The 21,839-nt window shown below is 37.2% G+C and overlaps 1 protein-coding gene across 2 annotated transcripts in view; it reads left to right on the top strand.

Moving 5' to 3' along the window:
- Nucleotides 1-21,839, top strand: part of RFTN1 (raftlin, lipid raft linker 1) — a 95,926-nt gene that overhangs the window by 51,179 nt on the left and 22,908 nt on the right. For both annotated transcript variants that reach the window (XM_071429292.1, XM_071429293.1), the window contains 2 exons: nucleotides 12,981-13,404; nucleotides 17,659-17,862. In XM_071429292.1, coding sequence (XP_071285393.1) covers nucleotides 12,981-13,404; nucleotides 17,659-17,862 — 628 coding nt within the window. The remainder of the gene's footprint in view (nucleotides 1-12,980; nucleotides 13,405-17,658; nucleotides 17,863-21,839) is intronic.

Here is a 21,839-nt window from a genome sequence, read left to right as displayed (position 1 = left end):
ATATACTAGGGAATTTGAAGAGAACACTGCAATTCTTTATCTATTGCCTTCTTTTTAAAATTATTTTTGACACTATAATATTCTGCCAGACTGGAAATTAGCAGGTTATGTCCATTTTAGTGAAAACAGATTCACATTGTGCTTGTTTTAAATTCTGGAACATCTGTTGTGTCTTGTTGCATGTTATATAAACTAGCATTGAGTAGTGTATTTATTTAGCCACAGGGTGTGAGTAGGATGCTCCCCTAGCTTTAGTTCATTTGCAGTGATAATAGTTAAGAAAATTTTAAGAATAAACTACAGCACAGGCGTTATGAGCTTGATGGGGACTCAGCTTGACAGACTGCGCTGATCTTCAATCTTCCATTTTTATGTGAATTGTAGGAACTGGATTAAAAATAATGCAGCTGTAACTATCTGATACTTAAATATATATAGATTTTGGTATCAGAACAAACTGAAGTTTTCTGAACATATAATAGCATTCAAAAATGTGAACCCAAATTTTGTTTCAGGTCGAACTATGTCATTACACTACTATTCTGATGTTATCTTGGATTATTTCAATATATTCATACTTAGGAAAAACTGGTGTAGTTATTGTGTACCAGTTCCAACATGTTTGATTTTGTTCTTCAGTTCTTTGAGTCAGAGTAGAAAAATAGGCATAACTGTCACAACTGGTAGCAAAATTGTGCATCATTGAAACAGAAAATGTCTTTGCATTTGTAACTTCAGAAAGAGTATGGATAACATGAAAACAAAATGACAATCCAGGAGTCATCTTATTTCCATAAATATCTAATTCTGAGACTCTTTAGAATGCTTTTCTAGACATGGAAATGTTTCTGTTGATAGAAGCCATTTGATTATAGGGTTATGAAGATCCATTTTTGAAAGATAATAATTTAAATTTTAATAGCTAGAATGTATATTTACAGTTTCTCTGTAGGTTGAGTATGTCGCTCATCCTCAGATGTTATTTGATGTAGAGAAATTTGAAGTTCTTTGAAGTTGTTGCTGTCAAGTGCATGCTGTGTCACTGTATCTGATTATGCACATTGTGAAAGTCTCAACACTTTTATGTAAATCTAACTCAGGAAACAAGACTTGTTTGGGAGTAGGAATTAATTGTCATATTAACTAATTTGTCTGAGCAACAAAAATATCCATTGCTTTTAAGGGCATATAAACCAGATATAAATCATGTTTACAAACAAAATAAATGGAAAAATAAAGGATGTTCTTCAAACAAAGTAGTAACAAAAAGCTGTTAGAGAAGGCATTTCCTTTCTTTAAAAAATGAACAGCCTTATAATTCTTCTCAAACTGTAGAATACAATTGAAGTTAATAGAATGTTTTAATTGAATAGAGAAATCCTTTATCTTTTCATAAGCTGTTCATAACAGAGCCTTTTAACAGTTTTAGTATCTTAGTGTATTGCCAATTACTGTATTAAAAAAAAACCCAAACCAAATAGAATAGCCATATTTTCAAAATAGAATGAGAAGTCAAAATTTTCTCCCTGAGCTTACTAAAAAAATTCCTATACACCAAGAAAATTAATTTTATTAATTTTATTGTGCACTGCTGAGCAAGTATGACTTACCTTAAGTTTGAACACAGATGCAATTTTAATAAGTTTTCTGGATTGACTTCTTGTTGCATTGAAATTGTACTTAATATTGAATATTAACTGCTTCCTTCTGCAAACACAATAATATTTTACAATAGGTAATATGTGCTTTTCTTCTATAACTATATAATGTATAACAAGGAGGTTATTTCACCTGGAGAATGCTTCTTGCTCACCAAACCAAAGTGCCTCAGTACAATGTTGACTATAAAACATTTAGGAAATGCCAAAAAAGACTCTCTGGTCAAACCTTTGTTCTGTTGCTGAGATCTTTCTGTGCTGCTGGACTTTATTCCAGTTCTCCACTCTCTCCGCTGCTTTTCTGCCACAGTTTCTGGCTATGGCAAGACAGGGAACATTTAAATATTGGGGACATGATGTTGCATAAAATACACTCTTCCTATACTTTAAAATCATGTCAACATCACCAGAGTGTGCTTGTTCCTTGGATATCAATGTGGATCTAGAGTGACTTAACCTGTCCTAAAGAGCTCAAACAGTCCCATGGTGTCTTTGATACATAATTTGTGGGCAGTGAAAGAAGTAACTAAACTGTTGTGTATATATTGTACTGCTGTATTGGTATTAACACTCCTGTCTTTTGCTCTCAGGCTAAACACAGATTAAAGATTTGCTCACCTGCTTTTTAATAAGCAAAGCTAACTTTTGAACTTTGATCACTGGGGCTCAGATCATTCTGAAATTGTTGAAAGTAGAGGTGTTACTTCTAAGATACCATATTTTGTAATATTTAGACTTATGTCTCATGTCAAATAGGGTAGCCTTTAATTTCTTCCTTAGTTGCTTTTTGTTTCTGTGTATCCTGTTACGATTTCTCCATCTGAGAGTGTTCTCTGGAGTCTATGGAGACAAGTAAGGGAAGGAGGAGCTAGGCTGACGTCCCAAGTAACGATTTATTTTGGACAGACAATCATTTATGAATGCCAAATATATTTCTCATGACCTCTGTTTTCTGTATCAATCTGATACATGTCTAGAATCTACAATCTGGTACACATCTAGAACTGTAACAGGCAGAAAATTTTACTCTTATGTTCACATTTTTGCCATGATGGTGACAGGTTAAGAAATGGAGGATTCTTTCTGTACCATGTCTCCCAGTTTTAACTTCTTAAAATTTAGGAAGCACACTTTTGGATCCTTGGTTATCTCCTTAATAATGCACCATCAGAGGGAATTCTTGCACGGTATCTTTTTTTCAGTGTGACACACCATTGCAGGATTCACACTTCTTGTCCCTGTGGAAGTAGGAAGCATGATAAGCACAGAAGAGCATGGTTTAAAAATGGTGCAGCTTAAATGAAATCCAAATGCAGGCATCTTTCATGTTTTTGGCTAGACGTGAATCTCTCCCTGCTGGTTTGTTTTTACTTGCTTTAGAAATGAGTCTAATTTCTTCCAGCAAACCTAAGGCAGTACAGATGAGTAATTGATTCTGCATTTTCAGAAGTGGACTGGTTCCACTTGTAACAGGACTGCCATTTTGAAACACCTTGATGATGCTTATTGTGCCATGGTATCTGCTGGATGGGACAGTGTGTGTCAAATCTGCTCTTTGCTGTTCCCTCTCTTGTGTCTTGGTCAAGTTCAGTGAGTACAAATCATTACCACTGGCTCCAAAGCTGCCAGTAACGTGTCACTCCCTTAACTGATCCTCAGAACAGGTTCTGTAGTCCAAAGCACCCCACAAACAATCTTGACTCCTGCAGATACAGTGGCTTTGCTGGTAAGTTTCTTGACATTTATTTTATTGCCTAGTAATAGCATTGCTGGGCCATGGAAGCGATGGTACCTCTCAGACGTAAGTGAATGGGACTCCAAGGAGGAATCTGCCAAGAGAATACATTGCAGGGATGCTGCCACCCATGTACTTGATCTAGAGTTGGCCTCTGAAAGTGTGACCCCCAGCTCTCTCTGTTACAAAGGCAAGTTGAGCAGAGAATTGCACTATTTGGGAAGAAAGGCTGTACAACACTAACACTTGTGTGAAGAACTCTCATCCTGCATTGCTGAAAGGATCTACTGTATTTTAGCCCTCTAGACAGTTTTATGGAAAAGTGAATGTTACCAGGAGTAAAAGGGGCATGAGGTATGCCATGAAAATGTTTCAAGTGTTAGTTTATGCTGTGGAAATTAATATGCATTGCTAAACTGTAGTTGAATTCAGTGTGCTTCTGAGGGGTGAGACATTCTTGGAGCAGTTTGATCCCCCTGCTGTTATCTGCCCTCTCTTCCTTGGAGGGAGCCTCAGGCAGGAGACTGGCTTAATGGCTGGATAAGGAACTGCTACACCCCCTGAAAAACTACAGGTCACTCTCACTGCATGTTTCTCTACTTTGGTGACTTAATTAAAATATTGAGATCCTTCTTTTCTGCTCTTTTGATTTTTTTCCCTTCCATTGATCCATAGCTGTTTTGGAGTTTTCAGAATTCTGCTGTCTTAGTGTTTTCTGGAGAGTCATCAGTGTTACAGTTCTAATTGGTGAAGAATTTCTGTGTTAGTGTTGCTCTTAAGAGACAGGTTAATTCTCCATCTTCCTTTAAGTTGCAAGATAGAAGCAGGCTTGAAGTATTTAGGAGGACCTCGGTTTCTCTTCTAAAATAACAGCTAAATACCTATGGAAATTTCCAAGAGCTTTTAAAATCTTTTCCATAAATGCTTCTAGTCAGGGGAGTGATTAATTTATTTTCTACATATTTACTCACATCAGAATGAAAATTTGTTTTGTGTGATCAAAACAAGGGGCTTCACATATCTGTATTTTGCATGAAAGCAATATGAAATGATTCTGAACTCTAAGCTTCTGAGTTTTTCAACTCTCTTCAGCATCTAATTAGGAAATGGCAAGAGGATGTGGAAGATGAGAAACATATCAATGTCTCCCTAATAATATGTATTTATATTATTACTTTTTTGGTTAACAGCATGACAAAAAATGAGAAGACAAAACTCTGCAATTTCCTTGAAAATAACTAATGTAAACATTGATATTATAATTTTTTTACTGATGATAATAATAAGAAGAATAAAAATTCTGGGGTTCATATAGCTGTTCCAACATTTGTCATATTCTTGTCTCTTTCATTACTTATTCTTCATGTCTTAATCTTTAAATTTAGATTTATTTTTTGGAAGGAACAAAGAGATGCAGCTCATGGGTTCTTAGGAACACTGGTGTGTTGGTGGATTTCTTGACTCAGATGCTGCAGTCTTACAGGGCTCTCTTGTGTGAAGTCTGTGTTTGCTTTGTTGGTACCAGGGGCCCTTAGATGGTTATTGTAATCCTAAGCATTATTCTTTATTTTACACATGTTTTAGCTGCTCTGTCCAGAAGTTTACTGCAGGGTGTACAGTCAGAGCAGGTGGTAGTAAAAGAGAAAAGGGGAAAAAAATTGAGTCTTTAATACTGCTCAGAGGTTTGTTATTCAAATAAATAAGCAATTCAGATTTATCTTTGTGGCTAAAAATGACCCTTCTAGAGTCTAGTTTATTACCTAGGATTATTTACCTAGATGTGACTTCAATCTCATCTAAAATAATTTCTGTCCTTAAAACAAACCCAAAAAATCCCACCACAAAACCTTCACTCTCCAGGGTATTTGCAAGAGAACAATACAATATTATTTCTTTAGTGCATTGTAATGAAAACCATTGCTGAGCACTTAGCTGACAGCTTGGTTTTCTGCATGTTTTCAGTGCAAACAGAGCCCCTATTTTTTTTTTAAAGTATTTGGATGTTAGCTGTAGATATGGTCATGAAGTGGAACTTGAAACTCAACATCAATAGTTCAGCTGTTTGTAATCTGCTGTGATAATATTTATTAAAGCGCATTTTGTTAACATTTTCTTAGTGTATATATAACAAGAGATGGTAAAAAATAGCATATACTCTATTTTAAACAGCCTGGTGTGAAGGGAAACATCCGTTCCTGCTTAAGCTTCTTTCAACTTGTGTTCTTTTGACTAAGCCCTGTAAGAATGGTGTTGATATATATCTTCCATGGACATTGCAAAACTATTTTCAGGACTCTCCCAGGAGCCTGGTAGTGCTTTTATAATCCTTTGCCCCCATCAGCTTTTAAGTCATCCCCTTGCCCAAGATAAAAATAGATTATAAAGTATGTAGTTGATATTTTTAATGATCCTACTTCTGTCTGGTGGGAAAAAAATAACTTTTAAAATAACAATAATATGATAATGTTTTATACTGTGCTAAAATAAATTACCAGCAAATTGTTCAAATTGTAATTTTGGCTACGAGTAACAGATGGCTTGATGAAACAATGTGATTTTAAAGAAACACTCTTCAGTTGATATAAAAATAAAAGTAGTATTCCCTGCAAAGTAAATGTAAAGCCTGTAAGTTTGAGACTGAATTCCTACTTTTAAAAATACCGCTGAACCTTTTTTTTTTTGTTTGTTTTCACTGCCTAGAATGGAGATGGACTAAAATCACTCACATTGAATCACATTATTGCCAGTTACTCAAATGGTTTTTAGCTACAACAATCAACTACACACATCTGTAAATCTATAATTTCCCCTTGCTTATGTTCACCAGTTAGTGTAGGAGTTACTCACTAAAGATTCCTGCACAGAACATGGTCTGCATTTTGAAAATGCCAGGTCTCTATAGCAAGAGCTTGGGACAGAATTTCTACAGACTTATTTTTAAAGTGAATATCAAATATTTAGGTTGAGTGAGCATAGCTGGCTGCTCTCTAGCAGTTATTCCCAAGTCTAAAACAAATTGTGGGGAATAAATCCTAAATTATATGAATAATTTCAAGACTTTTTTTCCGAGTTAGGGGAAGGGTGGGAGTGTGCAGGCATATAATATATATATTATGTGGCTTTTGGACAAATACCACACTCACTGAATCTTTGTAGCATGTGGCCAGCAATGTTCACTCTTTGCCTTCAGTGAAGGAACAGGTGCTAAAAGGCGAGGATTGAGAAGAATCAACACATCCAGGAGCACAGAGGATGAGACTGGTTTCAAGACCTGTCATCTAATGAAATATGCTGAAAGGAGCAAGTGTACTTGCACTGTGCTGCACTGCATGTGTAGCGTGGTTCTATTGTTCTGTATTGTTCTCAGGAGTGAATACCATGCGAGCCAGGGAGGAATTCCAAACTGTTAATCTCACCCCTTTCTTGGCTTGAGTAGCAGATGTGTAGTTTGCTGTAATTTAGTATCTCCTGCAGCACTGCCTTGAGATCCCACCTTCTGTTTCTTTCAGCACAGCAGTAAGTTGCAGTAGCTCCTCGCTTCAGTACGTTTCTTCTCCCTGTGCTGTTTGTGGCCTTCAGTTCCCTCCTGCAGAGGCTGCTACCAAGGAACATGTTGTAAAACTGCAAAGCTTGCTTTCTTGTCCAGTGCCTTGTTCTCTATCTTGCTCTAGTTCTTGTGCCTCTGCCACAATTGCAGTGAGATCTTAAAATAGCAGATCAATGGTTTGGGATTATGGCAGCATTTTCCAAGGCATCCCTCCAGTATTTTATCCCTCATGGCCTATTTTGATGTAATTGACTGTGAAAATACTTGACAATTTGAAAACTTGAATGTAGACTGGGATTTCACTCTCTAAAAGCTACATTTATATTTGCTTCTATGTGTATGAATGTGAACTCAAATACAAAATTTGGTGAATGTGTAAACTGGAAAAGGTTAAAAATGCAGGGGAAGTACAGGCTTAAAAAAAGGAGCATTCTAGTCAGAAAGGTTGCATGGTTTGGAAATCTGCAAGCAGTGAAACAGACCAGAGTAATAGGGTAGAAAAACTATGAGCAGTTGATGCTTTGCTTAGCATTTGATTAGCTGACATTTTTTTTTTGGTAATGTGGTATTAGAGATACCAAAGTTTCAAAAGTTTTGAGTCATATAGAAAGAACTAAATCCTCCTTTAAAACCAAGCTTAGTTGGTTTTAAAACAAGCAGTAAACTCTTGATGACTGTTCCTGTCTTCTAAGGAAGGAGCATGTGAGACCTACAGAAAATGTAAGGGGCAGACTAAAAGCCTGTCTTAATTTTAAACATCTGTTTCCATAAATGAGCAAACTAGAAGGGGGATGTGCAGTGTTTATGATGAAACATGTTCTACTAAATACTAATGAAGGAGGACAGATTTGGAAGACTGTAGTCTTGAGCGTACTTTTCCAGTTCCATCTCCTGGCACACAGTACATAGCATTCTCCTCAAACCACAAGATTGTGGGTTTTTGCATGAAGATCTGTGCTGCTGTCTGTTTCCAAAGGAGATTTGCTTGAATTCTAAGATGAAGGTAGAGAAATGCATTGATCTGGTGCACATTATGACACCTAATGCCTTTAACATTGTTCTTTTAGAAACAGAAGCTAAATAAATAGACAGACAAGACATTTCTTTTACTGACTAAGACAGTTCATAATTGGTTTAAGTAGACAGCTCTGAGCAAAATTAACCAGCTATTGTTTCCTAGGCCATATGTTTGGCCATCAGTAGGATTAAGTAGCAGCCTTTCCCAAAGTTCACAGCAGAGCTAACTAAATGAATCTGACCATCAGAAAGTCAGTTCCTTGCTCCTGGAAAATGACCTTTCTCTAAGAGCATTTTTGATATGCGTGTTCTTCATAAATTGTTTCTGGATTTCCACAAAATTCTTTCAGTACCTTGTTATATAATGAACCATCTAGCAAACCTACTAATGAAATGTTCACTGCCTAAACCTTGAAGGTGTTTTTTCCAGGTCTTTAGAAAGTGTAAGCCTTGAGACCATTTAGGACTGCTGTAAACTCAAGTGCCTTGATGACATTAGTAAAACTGCTTTTTCTCTAGACACAGCTCAAAAATGTCTCGCTCCTGGCCTTAAAGAGTTAAGAGAAATTCCTAACACTTACTAAATAATTTGTTTAAAATTATTGTCTGGGAGAGATCCTCATTATTAAATTGCTGTGTGTTGTTTCACATTTGTATTGAATTTGGTGGAATACTACTCTGAGCTCACTGGAAGTGTTTGATTTTCTGTGTGCTGTCCCACAGGGGTGTTATCAGCATCTCCTTGTAAGCAATTGCTGAAGCTGACAAAAGTGTATGATTCTGTTCAGCATGGGATCTATATCCTTGAGTTTCCATATTTATAAGAGTACCATCATGCTCACTGTCAATAGGAGATTATTATGGAACTGACAATGGAGCAAGAAACACAGAATCATAATCACTTTATGGGCTGTACAATGGACTTGCCAAGTGTTTTTATTCAGAATAGATTTGAAAAGAGAACCTGTATGTGACTGTTCAAAATGAGCTTTTGAACATGGGTTCTCACATGACTGTGAGAGCTACAGAGTAAAACAGGTACTTTCCAGAAAAGAGGATTTCATCATTCAGACGTGCTGTTGCCAGGTGTGGTTTTACAGATCTTTAATTTAGACTGTCAGCCATTTTCTAATTAGGATAGGGAGCCTTCAAGAGAACCAGAAATATTTAAAAAGATGGGACATAAATTGCTACATCAACGTAATGTTTAGTGACACTGCTTTGTGCTGCTGATGGCTCCTTTTCTTCCAAATGCAGTATAAAAATAGAGGTCAGGCAGTTCTGAAATAAACAATAACACTTCCCAAATGCTAAGAATGTTAACACAAGTGCCCCAGCTAAAATTCAATTAAGGTAGTGACATCAGGGTTGGACACGGTGCTTGTTCCTATTCCTTCTAAAGTTCGTGGGAAATTTGATATTTATTTCTCAGACAGCGAAGGCTAAATCTGTCATTTTTTTCCCCTTGGGGAAAATGCCAGGTTTCTAATCAAGCAAATTATAGGGATGACATTAAATTGTTAAACTGCCTTGGCCCTCTGTACACATGAAATTTCACCCGTTCTTTAAGCAGATTCTATTTTTAAATGGCCATAAATCCAATTTGTTGCAAGCCAGTTGCAAATGAATTTGGATGTACCCACTTGGGGGTTTATCCAGATTGAAATAAATGAGTTAAGTTCTGCTTCTGTGGTTGAACAATAACGTCTTTTGTGATGGAGATCTGGTCTTGTGTTTGTGGTTAATATCATCCAAGCAGCACTTTATGAGGCAATGAAAATGTTTCTGTTCCCATCTGGGGAAAGAAGCAAAGAATTATTTTTTAAAAAATTTTGTTGGAATTTCCCTTTTCAAAATTTCCCAAGATGTAAAGGGCAAAAGTATATTGTATATTCGAGGTATAAAAATTGTCATAAAATAGTTGAAGTTAGTATTGATCTCCTAGCATAAGGGCATTCTAAATTTAGATTTTTATCTGATCTGAAAAGTGGTAGAGATGTAGTTGTTTTTATGTTTTTTCCTTTCATTTAGTCACACAATGCAGTGTAACAGACCTTTGTTAGTGCTCTACACTGGTGCATAAAGACAAGTAATTATGTTATTTATCTGATCTGGAATATGTCTTGGGTGACCCTGTCCAACTAGCATCACGTTCTTCCCATTCACTTCAGCTTTACCCCTTCTTTCTCTCATTCTTTGCCTTCTTTCTGATTCCCAGCACTGCATCTGCTGAGATATTTTCCCAGAAGGCTGTGACAGACATAACTGTCTGTGTGCTCCAGCACAGGATGCTGCAAGGGGGCCCAAAACCTGCAGGTGGCTTAGAGAAACAGTCCTTCTGTCCTGTGTTAACTCCTGGGCACAACCTCTCCAGTTACTGAGGTCTGGGTTAGGTTTTGTGGGGCTCTCTTGTTTGTTTGTTTGGTCAGTTGGATTAGTTTTTCTTTTTTTATTTATTTTTTTTAAGTTCATATATTCAATCTTTGAAATACAGGATACAGAAAATGTGATTCTACTGGATGGCATGATTCAGTCTGGATGTGAAGGCAACTAAAATTTCTTAATATTTAAACCCTCAGCAGGATTCTGAAAAACAAATTGCCTGTGTAGTTTGAATGTGTTCAGCCTTTACACTTTCTGATGAAAGCTAGCTTCTTCATGGTTTTGTGAGAAGTTGAAAGGAGAGACTGTGTCTGCTGATACATCACTTTCCTGTTCTGCAGTTTGCATCACACTTTAGATGTAGCATTTCCTGCTACATTTGCTTTCTTGAGAATAATGAGATGCTTGGTTCTGCCATATGTCGTTGGGAAATTTTGAACGATATGTTTAAATAAGATTTTGTGTTCTGTATTGTACAGTATTACAGTATTAACAGTAATTAATTACAGTATTAACTTTGTTGGGAAAGGGCCTTGAAGATACAAAATCTTTTTTCCAACTTTCCTGCTAAGCTGTTTGGCCAGTACAGGTAAGACTGCAACTTGGTTTTCAGTTCCTCACATTTCTATTTTGAGAACAAGAGCATCAAAAGAAACACCTCAGCTTCAGGTGCTCCTTAGAACAATCACAATTTATTTGCATAAGCTGAGACTGTAAAACATTGCTACAGTATCTGTGAAAGCTGTTCTTTCTCCTCCCTATCACAGCGTGGGAGTCTGATGTAGATTGACAAGCAGACTTTTGACCAGGAGCAGTAATATTACCACATATGTCCTGTCCTTAAACTCTCTAACAGTTGCATACTAGTTAAATTTCTATAATTAGCTGCCCTGCAACCTACTAAACAAATGTAGTGTTGTGTCTGTACATGAGTAATAAGAGATGAAATGAATGTGTAACTCTATCACTAACTATATAAAAAAGTATTAATCAAGTTACAATGGAGAGTCTGGACCATTGAGCACATTATAAATGCATCTGTCACTGATACTCAGTTAAACCTTCCTAAGCAAAGTAAAAGCTAACTTTCTTTGTAGACAGATACCCTTTTGGCCAGCATACTGCTAATGGTATTTCTATTGTCCTGTTTAGAAATGATCTTTACTTAAGTCAGCATCCCATGTTTCCCAGGCTAAACACCTGTGAAGACCATTGCCTTGTTTCCTGGAGGCCTCTGTTTAAATTCCTGTGATCATGAAATGAGGAGTTAATTTAACATGGAAAATGTAATAGTGGTTTGAAAGAGGAAGTTCTTGTTGATTAGGCATCATCTGCAGGTTTGTGTGTTTGGAGCAGCAACATGTTACCAGGAAGTAAATGATTCATTTAAAAAAAAAGCAACACAACCCGCCCCCCCCCCCCCAAAAAAAAAACCCAACCCAAAAAAAAACAAACAAAAAACCAAACCAAAAAAAGCATGTAGAGGAGATGCAGAGCTGAGCTTCCTCTTAAATTTGAAAAAGATACAAAATTCTTTCTTTTCACTTGCTACTGAAAAAAGTCCCATTGAACTGTTTTTCCTAAGTTCATGCTAACTTGAGCATAGGCAAAGAATTTAGACACTTTAACTCTTTGGAATTGTGTTATGCAGACAAAGTGAAATTATTTCTCCATTCTCCAGGCATTTATTTCTGAAAGATTTATATGTATTTAGACTTTACATTATGTGAAGAGTATACATTAAATGGAAGCCTTTTCATTTTGGTGAATGATTTTGATAAATGAAGCAGTAGACACTCATATGTTTTCACAGAAATCTGTCTCGCACTTGCACTTCTCCTGGGTTTGAGGAGTGTGAGGCTGATGACTCCATAGTGCAGAATCTGCCTGAAACGGATTTCTATTTCTGCTTCATCTCAAACCTTTGTTAGCAAATGCTGCCTTTATCTAATTGTCATTTCTACTAGCCCAATGCTTTTTTTTTCTTAGGATCTTTTGTGATCTTATTCCTTAATTTTCCTCCTTTACCTGAAGTTTAAAGGATTAATGATAGTGCCTTTTAGTTTCCTTTTTTTTCTTCCTAGCTCATGTCACAATGCCTTTTTCTATTCTGAGTTCTGTATCTTCCCCAAAGTGCTGTATTAAAATAGCTTTGCTTTTATGCGCTCATTATGTGAAAGTTTGCCATTTGTGTCTCAATCCAAAATAGGACAAACAACAACTGTTGTTATAGAATTAATAAGCTTTTCCTTGCATAAATGTCATAATCACATACCTAATACAGTAGAAGATATAATAATAAGTCTCTGATTTCTTATGATCAGCACAAAAATATTTTTGTAAGAAATACTACTTCTAGTATTTTATTATAAATTAAATTTTTCTCTTGAAGAGAAATATGTGGGCATTTTCTCTTCTTTCCTCCCCCCTCCCTTCACATTATATCAGATGGTTTGGGCAACTTTTCATCCTGCTTCTTTAGAATGTACCTTTTTATATAAATGCAACATGACAATTTCTAGTGGTAGTGGACAAAAGTAGCAAAATGACATGCTGGTTGCCTTAAAGGGTGTTATTTTCTGTGTTTCTATTTAGCTAAGACAGCTTGACAGTTAAAAATCTAATCTTCTTCAACTTGTAGATTCAAGATGCTGCAAGTCAAGGCTTGAAATTTGTTGGAATTATACCTCAGTACCATTCCCAAAAGAACTGCCTTGTCAGCGCCTCCCTGACACCTGCCAGTAACAACTCTGTGCAATCAAGAGATAATAAAAATGTTTCAAATTACCCCGAGGATCATGCTTCACCGGATGGCGAGAAAATAGACAGCACTGATGGATGCAGTGCTCCAACTCAGAGTGAGCAAAGTGCTGACCAGTGTGCCACATCCAGAGAGGGCTGTCGAGGTGAAGGACAGGCTACAGAAGAGCTGAATTCCAAGTCTGTGAAGGGAAGTGAAGAACAGTCTCAGCATGAGAACCTGAGTGTGAGAGAAGCAGCAGACAAGACGAATGGACTTGCAGAGAATGAAACGCCAGCACGATGTTTAAAACCACTTACTGGCAGTAAGTACTGCAGTGACCTCTTGTACATAAAAGCCAAGTTAAAATTGCCTCAATTATGTTCCCAGCTCCTTTGGGGGGTGGGGATGCAGGGGGGACATTGCCACTGAGGTAGTGGAGAAAAGATGCCCCAAATGAGCCACTTAACCTGATTTCAGCATGGTTACTCAGTTCACAACAACTGAGCAGAAGTCAGATGGCAAAGAGATGATATAAGCGGGTGCACCTTTGTTGTGGTCCATATGTATGCCTGAGTGTGAAGACTTATTTTTGTCTGCTGTTCAGCTGAATTGGTTCATTTCTGTATTTGTTGCCATACCCTGAGAGCTATTGATCTTTGTCTCCTTTTTGTGTGTTTGAATAAAAAGCCCTGTTAATCTGCCTGACAAGCTTTTGCAGCCATAGAAGGAATAATTCACAAAGACTTATCACAGTTAGCCCCTTTGTAGAAGGTGAACAGATAGCTGGAATTAAACCACCGCAGGAGCAGCATGAATATATGTGATCTGGCCTCTAAAGTCTCCTAGTATCCTACAGTCAGTGTGGGGGTCAGTGCTCCAATCAGAATTGTAATAACTGGAAAACAGCAGTTATTTTTGTTAATCTTTGCTAATTCATAATAAAATTTTTGTAATGGGGCTCATAACAATTTGGCTTCCAGTTACTTTTTTTTTTCTTTTAGGATTTTACCCATATACTAGTTTTATTTCTTTCATTTCTTTGACAAAATTTTCCTCAGGTGGGCTTTCCACTTTTTAAATGTCATTTTATGCCATCAAAGACCACAAGTCTCAGCTGAGATCTAAAGTACCCTCCTTAAGGTGTTTGTTGCTCAAAGTTACTTTCCGTAGCAAGAACTGTAGTTCAAAATAGGATCTAGACCAGAGCAATTTAGAAAACTAAAAGGAAAAATATTCTTGCTCCTTTTCTAGTTTAAGCCTCAAAATACATTTCTTTTCTGTGTTTGTTAAAATCCAAGAAAACCATGTTTACACTCATTTTTCTCATTTCTCTTACTGCTTTCCTTAATTTCTTTACAGGCTACAAATCCATGCAGGGGGGATGTGGGTGGAATTTCTAAAGCTGGGTCTGTCCTTGACTTTAATTTATCCCCATTCTCTAAGACTTTCATAGATTCAGTCAAACAATCCTATCCCTTTGGGAATTTCCTATATAGGACCCAGAATGACTTTGCATTGTACTCCCTGGATTATTGTCTGGTTTCCGTTGCAGTTTGGTGTAGTTAGCTTTTGGATCCAATTTGGATCACACTCTAGTAACCTTCCAACATAATTTCTTCAGTTTTTGTTGGGCAAGGGGGCACCCAGATAGGGTCAAAGGTTACCTGTTGTTTGAGCAATCCCTTCTCTTCTACAGCCTTAGAGGTGGGTTGTCCCAACACTATAATTTTACGCATAAAACCTCTCTTAGTTTTATAGTTAAAATTTTATTAGTTATCTGCATGTCTAGCCAGATCAGTTCTCTCTTTTTTATATGCTATCTTTGAGAGAGTTAACTTAGCAAGTTTAATCATCTCTTTGATGCTATTCCTCTCCTTACTGAGCACTGAAATTCTTCTGCTACAAGTAATCACGTTCTTAATATTTCAGCATAATGTGAAGCTGATCACCAGCTGATCACCAGCTGATCACCAGCTGATCAGTCTTCACAACTTTTGTCTGTAACGCCCCAAGATTGCTACTGATTTGCCAGAAAAGAGGGTTATTTTAAAAATGTATTTAGCTTCCTCAGGTATCTTTCTTTGAGTGCTTTTTAGCTTTATTTTTCATGCTTTTTTAAAATTGCTGTTGTACAAATACTTTCCAAGACTGAAGGTCTGAGAAGGCAGTTTTATGTGATAGCTCATCTAAAGTAGAATTTTTCCAAATCCTGTACAACACTGCTGATTTCTTTATTACTCTTGAATGAATTTTTGTTATTACAGCACTCCCTTTTCCTCCCATGGAAAATGTATTTCAGTTTTTTGGCACCAGTTCTCCATCCTTCCTTGGGAGTGTGAAGATTGAAAGCATCAGGTGATTGTTTTTTTTCCCTATGTATTGCATGGGAAGTTACCACTCTTGAACTGCTTCTCCCCTACATAAAACTTCAGGAAAAAAAATTCCTTACTATTTGTGGGATCTCTAATATGTTCTTTATGTTAGGTTTTATACTATTCAAGTGTTATTTTTATGCTTCTTCAGTTGATTCCTGAATGTTTTGTAGTGCTCATTCACTTCCCCTGTTTTTAAAAGGCTTTTTAACACAATGTTGAATAATATTTGCCTGATAACAAGGCACAGATATTCCAATAGTATGTCCAAAAGTGCTGTGTTACTTAGAACCAAACTGAGGGATGTCTTTGGCCATGCTTGAGGATTTGGGGTCACTGCTGAAAACTGTTCTCAGTAGTGATTTGGATTAGACAACACTCTAGACCAGGTTGTCCAGGGGTGGGGCAGTCACAACTTCCCTAAGCAATCTGTTCCAGGGCCTCACCACCCTTACCATGAAGAATTTCTCCCTAATATCTAATTTAACCCTGCCCTCTTTCAATCTGTAGCCATCACCCCATGTCCTATCACTACATGCCTGGTACAAAGTCTCTCTTCAGCTCTCTTGTAGGCTCCCTTCAGGTACTGGAATGTTGCTCTGAGGTCTTTCCAGACTGAACAGCCCAAATTTTCTCAGCCTTTCCTCATAGGGAACGTGCCTCATTCCTCTAATCATCTTCATGGCTTCCTCTGGACCCATTGCAAATGTTCTTCCTGTGCTGGGAGCCCAGAGCTGGATGCAGTGCTCCAGGTGGGGTCTCACCAGAGCAGGGCAGAATCCCCTCCCTGGCCTTGCTGGCTGCTCTGCTCTGGACACAGCCCAGGGTAGGGTTGGATCTCAGGGCTGTGAACACACATTGCTGGGTCATGTCCAGCTGCTCATATCAGTGTCTCAGTATGCACCAGAAAGATCTCCTTTTCAACAAAAGACTCTTCTGGGGGTCAAAATCAGAATGGTGAGAGAAGCATTCTGTGTGTGCTTTTCTGAGGTATCATAATTTCATTTTCTATTTCATTCTAAACAAGTGATGAACAGCAAGAGGATTCACATTAATGTTTATTTCTTTCTACTCTATTTCAAATATAGTTCATGTCTGAGATCTTTAGGTCTCTTTTCATGTTGGTTATGAGCTTCCAGCTCTTCTCTTCCAGTGCTGCCAGCCTGTTTCTGAGCATCTCCCTTCTGATACCTTTTTCAATTTACACACTGCTTCTTGCTCAGTGATGTTTGTTAGAGAGCAATCTTAGCATTTCTCTTGACATCTCTTTCTTTACTTTTGTTGAGGTTAGAACCTAATAGCTTGGAAACAAGAGGAGCTTATTGAATGAAGGGATTTCATGTAATGCCTTTACCTTTCATATTAATACATTTGGGGAGAATTTTTGGCATTTAGAAGCTAATAGAAATTCTACCATTTATTTCCATGTCCATTAATAAGTAAAATGATAATGTCCAAAATTTTTGTTGGTTATTTTAATTATGGTTATACCATTCTGAGAGGGATTTCTGCTTTTAAAGTTAATTCCAGTTTAGGGCTGTGAAAGCTCAGCTTTGCTGTCAGCAATGACTTTTTTTTCCTGTAAAAAACTGCTCCTAAAATATACTGGAGGAGACATGGAAAAGAGTCTAGAAGATGTGCTAATTTTTAAGACCCTTCACAATTCCATTTTTAAAATTCATTTGCTGTTGTGTTAATGTCTCACCTTGGCTCAGATCCAGAGTAAATCAACAAAGCAGCTACCAGAGTCTCAACATGAATGATTCATTGCATTTTCTTGAGATGAGACTGCCATTGGCTTTTTCCATGCTTTTGTGTTATCAAAACTGAGTTATTTAATACTTTAATGGCTGTGATCTACAGAATGCAGTTCCTTCTAAATTTGCAGTAAGATTTCATGTTTGAGCTGATGATTCCCATGAAGGAATGTTGCATCAGTATTCAGGTATTACTGTCTTTAAATGTTTTATTATCAACAGTGAATCCATTGTGAGTAAGAAATACTGTAAAAGCAAGCAAAATACTGTATTGGGTCTTGAGAAAGTCCTGCTGGACTGCAGAAGTGTGTTGAGGAGATAACCACATCTCAAAGAATTTTTTGCTGTTGCACAATGTAATTAGGTAAGGGCAGTGAGTTCTGTATTGTTTTGGGTGAAATTTTATGATATGGTTGTTGCATTATTCCATTTTTTAATTTTTGGTAGAAGCAGAGATCTTCGCTCTCTACAACAAGCCCCAAACTCCACAAAAATGCAGCCAGTATTACACAGTGACCATCCCTATGAGGATCTCCAGGAATGGGCAGACTGTCAACAGCTTAGAAGCAAACTGGCTGGAGCACATGACAGATCACTTCAGGAAAGGAGGCTCACTGGTCAATGCCATCTTCAGCCTTGGAATGGTAAATGGTATGGAAATTACAGAAAGCATTACGCTGTGATTATTTTCCTTTCTCCTCTAATGGAGGTCATTATCTTTGAAGAGAAGTTATTTGGGAGCTGCTTTAATGTAGACTTGGGGTAGATTTGTATTAGATCAACCTCTTTGTGAAATGGAATGAAAGTACAGAAAATATTTTGGCATTTGAATAAGGAAAACAGATTATGTATTGTATTTTTATAAACATACTGGAGATGATTTTGTAATTGCAGAAATATACAGAGTTAATAAACAGTACCAAGTAAAAAGAATTAAACTAATAAGATTGCAAAACAGATGACCTAAATAGAAGGGTGACTTTGCTGTCCAGCCAGACACTGCATCTGGCTCTGATTGCAGGCCGGTACAACAACTTGAGTTTTATCTGGCCAACAAGAAATCAGTTAATTCCAGTTCTCACAGAGACCCTTTCCACCTGGATGGCACACTGTTTTACAAAATTGTCTTCTGTGTTTGTTTCATCTTACCTGTGAGTGATGGATAAAGGTCTGTTTTAATTTAAGAAGATTAAAAATCCTAGCTTTTTGCATGTTGTGGAAGAGTGGCAGTGGGTCCAGCATAGTACTGTAGCCAGTCTGTACCACACTCATGGCCATCATGGCTTTGAAGGCAAGCCTGTTGTACAGATTAAAACTTGGGTGCATAGATCCAAGAGACATAACCAAGAAGCCATGAGAGCAATTCAAGGGAAGTACTTGGACATAAAAATGTTGATGTTGCAGCTGGATTAATTTTATTGGAAAATGATGTGACTGGTATACTTCCTGGTTAAAGTGCTTATGGCTGAATCATTCACCTAATTTTGGTTTGTTTTGCATTTTTCAAAAGGACTGTGGTAACCCAGAGATTGCACATTCCTACCAAGATTAGTTGGTTAGTACATCAAAATTAAAGGGGAGCTGCTTCCAGAGCATCTTCTTACTGTTGGTCTGAATTCCAGAACCCAGGATAAAAAACAGGAATATGACTCAGTTCTGGTAAAAGTCAATCAGGAAATTAACAGGCAATCCTAATTTTTCATTTTACAAACAAATAGCAAAAAAGGGAAGGTCTAAAGTTCAGCTGGTGGAATGCTTCCACACAGCTTCCTGGAAAGCCTTGTAATTGCTAGTTAACTTGCTTAAAAACAAATGGTCATTTACTTTATGTATATAAATTGCACAGAGGCAAAGCTAATTGGCTTTATCAGGCTCAGTTATCAGACTCAGTGGGTTTTTTTAATAAAATCTGCTTGTCAGTTCACTCTAAAAGGTTTTAAACACAGCATTTTTCTGTTATTTAAACTTTTAGAGTTCATTTACATAGCAAAGCCCTGTGGGAGGTTCATATACTTGGATACCAGAGTGAGGAGTGCTGGATAACTGCCTGTGGACGTAGATAAAGTAGGCTTGAATACTGGCAATAAAGTTTCAATGCAGACAGGACAACAAATTGTGTAAAAGTGGACAGATTCAGGATTAAGTTAGATTAGTGATTGAAGAAGAACGATTAATGAACATTTTTATTAGCATTTCAGGGTTACAGGAGGAACAATTTTTGAAATCAAAAAGCTAAACAAGGTTTCTGAAGGTGTATTATGCTGTTAGTAGAACATTTACTAAGACTATCTCTAAGTTGCTACTAATTGCAGTTAAATGTTTTATCATTTAAATCCTAAGCTTTTTCTATGCTGCAGAGAAATGGAACAGCTTTGTCGCTCATATGCCAGTCAGTATCAAACAACACAGGGTAGGCACAAGAGGAGAAGTAGGGGTCTGAGGGCTTCTCAGCTCCTCACTTTTTTCTAAACTTCTGTGGCAGCCTGTCCAGTTCTTCATATCTAGTCTTATTCACTGATTAATCCTCTTCCAAATTAAGGTAGTATCAGAATACTTTCTTTAGTTTGCTATATCACATTTCTTTGTTCTGGGGGCTGATTTTCTTTTTGGCTTAAAGTATGAATTCATTATTTTGCTTATTAGACTTAAAAGCAGGGTTATTATCTTCTTCTTTTCCCCCTTGTCCTTGGAATACCCAATGAAGTGAAGATTTCCAGATTGTCAGTAGTCATAAATCTGTTTCTTCCTTCTGCTAACAGTTTAATAATGAGTCTTTAAAGGAGTTTTAAAGTTCATGGGTAACAATTGTTTCTTTTTGCTTATTGTACCAGATAATTATAAACAGAAAAATAACACAATTGCTGATCACAATATATAAACCATGCAGTGTTACACCATATATTAAATGTATTCAGATTTTGCTGGTAAGTTGGAAACAGTAGCCTGCTTGGTCCTTGAATATTCTCATGTCGCAGATAATAGTTATTTATTTAAATTTGAACCTCAGTTACTTGCTAGTGTTTTTCATCCAGCTCTTGTAATTGATAATTCTGCCTGTAGTCCCTGGTGTAAACTGATCCTGCCTAGTGATCTAAAGTGACCATAGGAATTCACCCTTGCCCTCTTCTAGTGAGAATGGAGTCTGTAGCAGCAAGCTACAGATTAATACTAAATGGAAAGGAAGTAACAGGTGGGTCTTCTTCTTTCCTGTAACAGCAAGTCTCCAATCAGCGCTGTGAGAAGGCAGGAAGAGTCTCAAACCTCTTTAAGGTTATATTTTGATGTCTTAACAGAGTAATCACAAGCCTGTTCATCTGAAGTTGTTTTGAACTGCAGCTCTTTAAGTGCCTAGCATTTTTGTATTTGTTGTACCATTCTGTCTGTGAATTTTCCTTTCAAACCTAGAAAAAGGCAGCCAAAAAAAACCAGCCAGAAAACACTGACAGTACTTAAACACAAAGCAAATGAAACAAAATGTGGCTTTCTTGGAAGAAGAAAGTAGTCAGGTTTTTAAGAGGGTCCGATTGATTGTCTCTGTCATCTGTCTCCGACGGAGATGAGCCGCCGATGCTTTGACCGATTATTGTCACCTTAGCCACAGAAGTACTGGGATTTTTATCATCCATATGGAATTATTTTCTTTGTGTGTGCTGAAGGTGAAAAGATTCAGAAGGGGGGAGGAATGCAAATAGGAAGCAAAGGCAGACATTCAGGTCACGTGCCCCATAAAGCCACAGAGAGCTAGTTTTCCTCATTGAGAGCAACAGCAGCCTAAAGGTTAGTTTGCCTCGATAAGGAGAATTTGTAGTTCAAAGACAACAGGAGGAAAATTGTCGCCTGCCAAGACAGCTGTCATGGTAAAGTAAGTAATCTTTTCCCATATACCTCCTGTAAATCAGAAGCAAGAACATCAGAATACATTTTTGTCAATCGAGCTACATCAAATATTTATACAACCCAGTGAAAATAGCTTTTTGTGCACAGTAGGAAACCTTAATAAAAGATGCAGTGGTAATGGAACATTTTCAGAGGAAGGACATTGATTGTAACCTCTACTTTTGTAGCCTTTTCTTTAAGAAAGAGTGAAAAGATTGGGAAATTCAAGAGTAGAAATTGGGAAGTGATACTACAAACAGCAAAGTCAAAATGTTTTGTTTTATTGGCATTTCTTACTGCACTATTGCAAATGGATGAATATTTGGAATTTCTGACAAATTCTAACTTAGGCTATGTTCCAGGAGCTGAATCTTGAAACAGGAGATTAACAAAGGAGACTACAACTACATCAGAATCAGGAAATATTTTATATAGCAAGCAGTGAAAACTGGAAAGACCAGCTTACCATCTAAACCTTTAGATGAGTGATCTTTGTAGGCAGGTTAGGTAACATCCAGCTGAATAAATGTATCTGTAAAGTCTGCCCTGCAGGAATCTGTGTATGAGTTGTCACCCTAAAGTGCCAATGTAATCAATGGAAATCTAGGCTTGGACTGATCTAGTCAGTAGGATTTGTGTTGTGATCAAACTCATCCTACATGAGGATATGCAAAAAAGATCAGGTACATCCAGATAAGACTGAGATACTTGGTGCTTCCTTTGCCTTAGTCTTCACAGACATGGGCAAAGGT

Source organism: Agelaius tricolor, unplaced genomic scaffold (assembly GCF_023055355.1).
Source record: "Agelaius tricolor isolate 1412-34295 unplaced genomic scaffold, bAgeTri1.0.p SCAF_6, whole genome shotgun sequence".
Lineage (NCBI taxonomy): Eukaryota > Metazoa > Chordata > Aves > Passeriformes > Icteridae > Agelaius > Agelaius tricolor.
The sequence above is the reverse complement of the archived record's forward strand: the minus strand, read 5'-3'. Positions and strand labels throughout refer to the sequence as shown.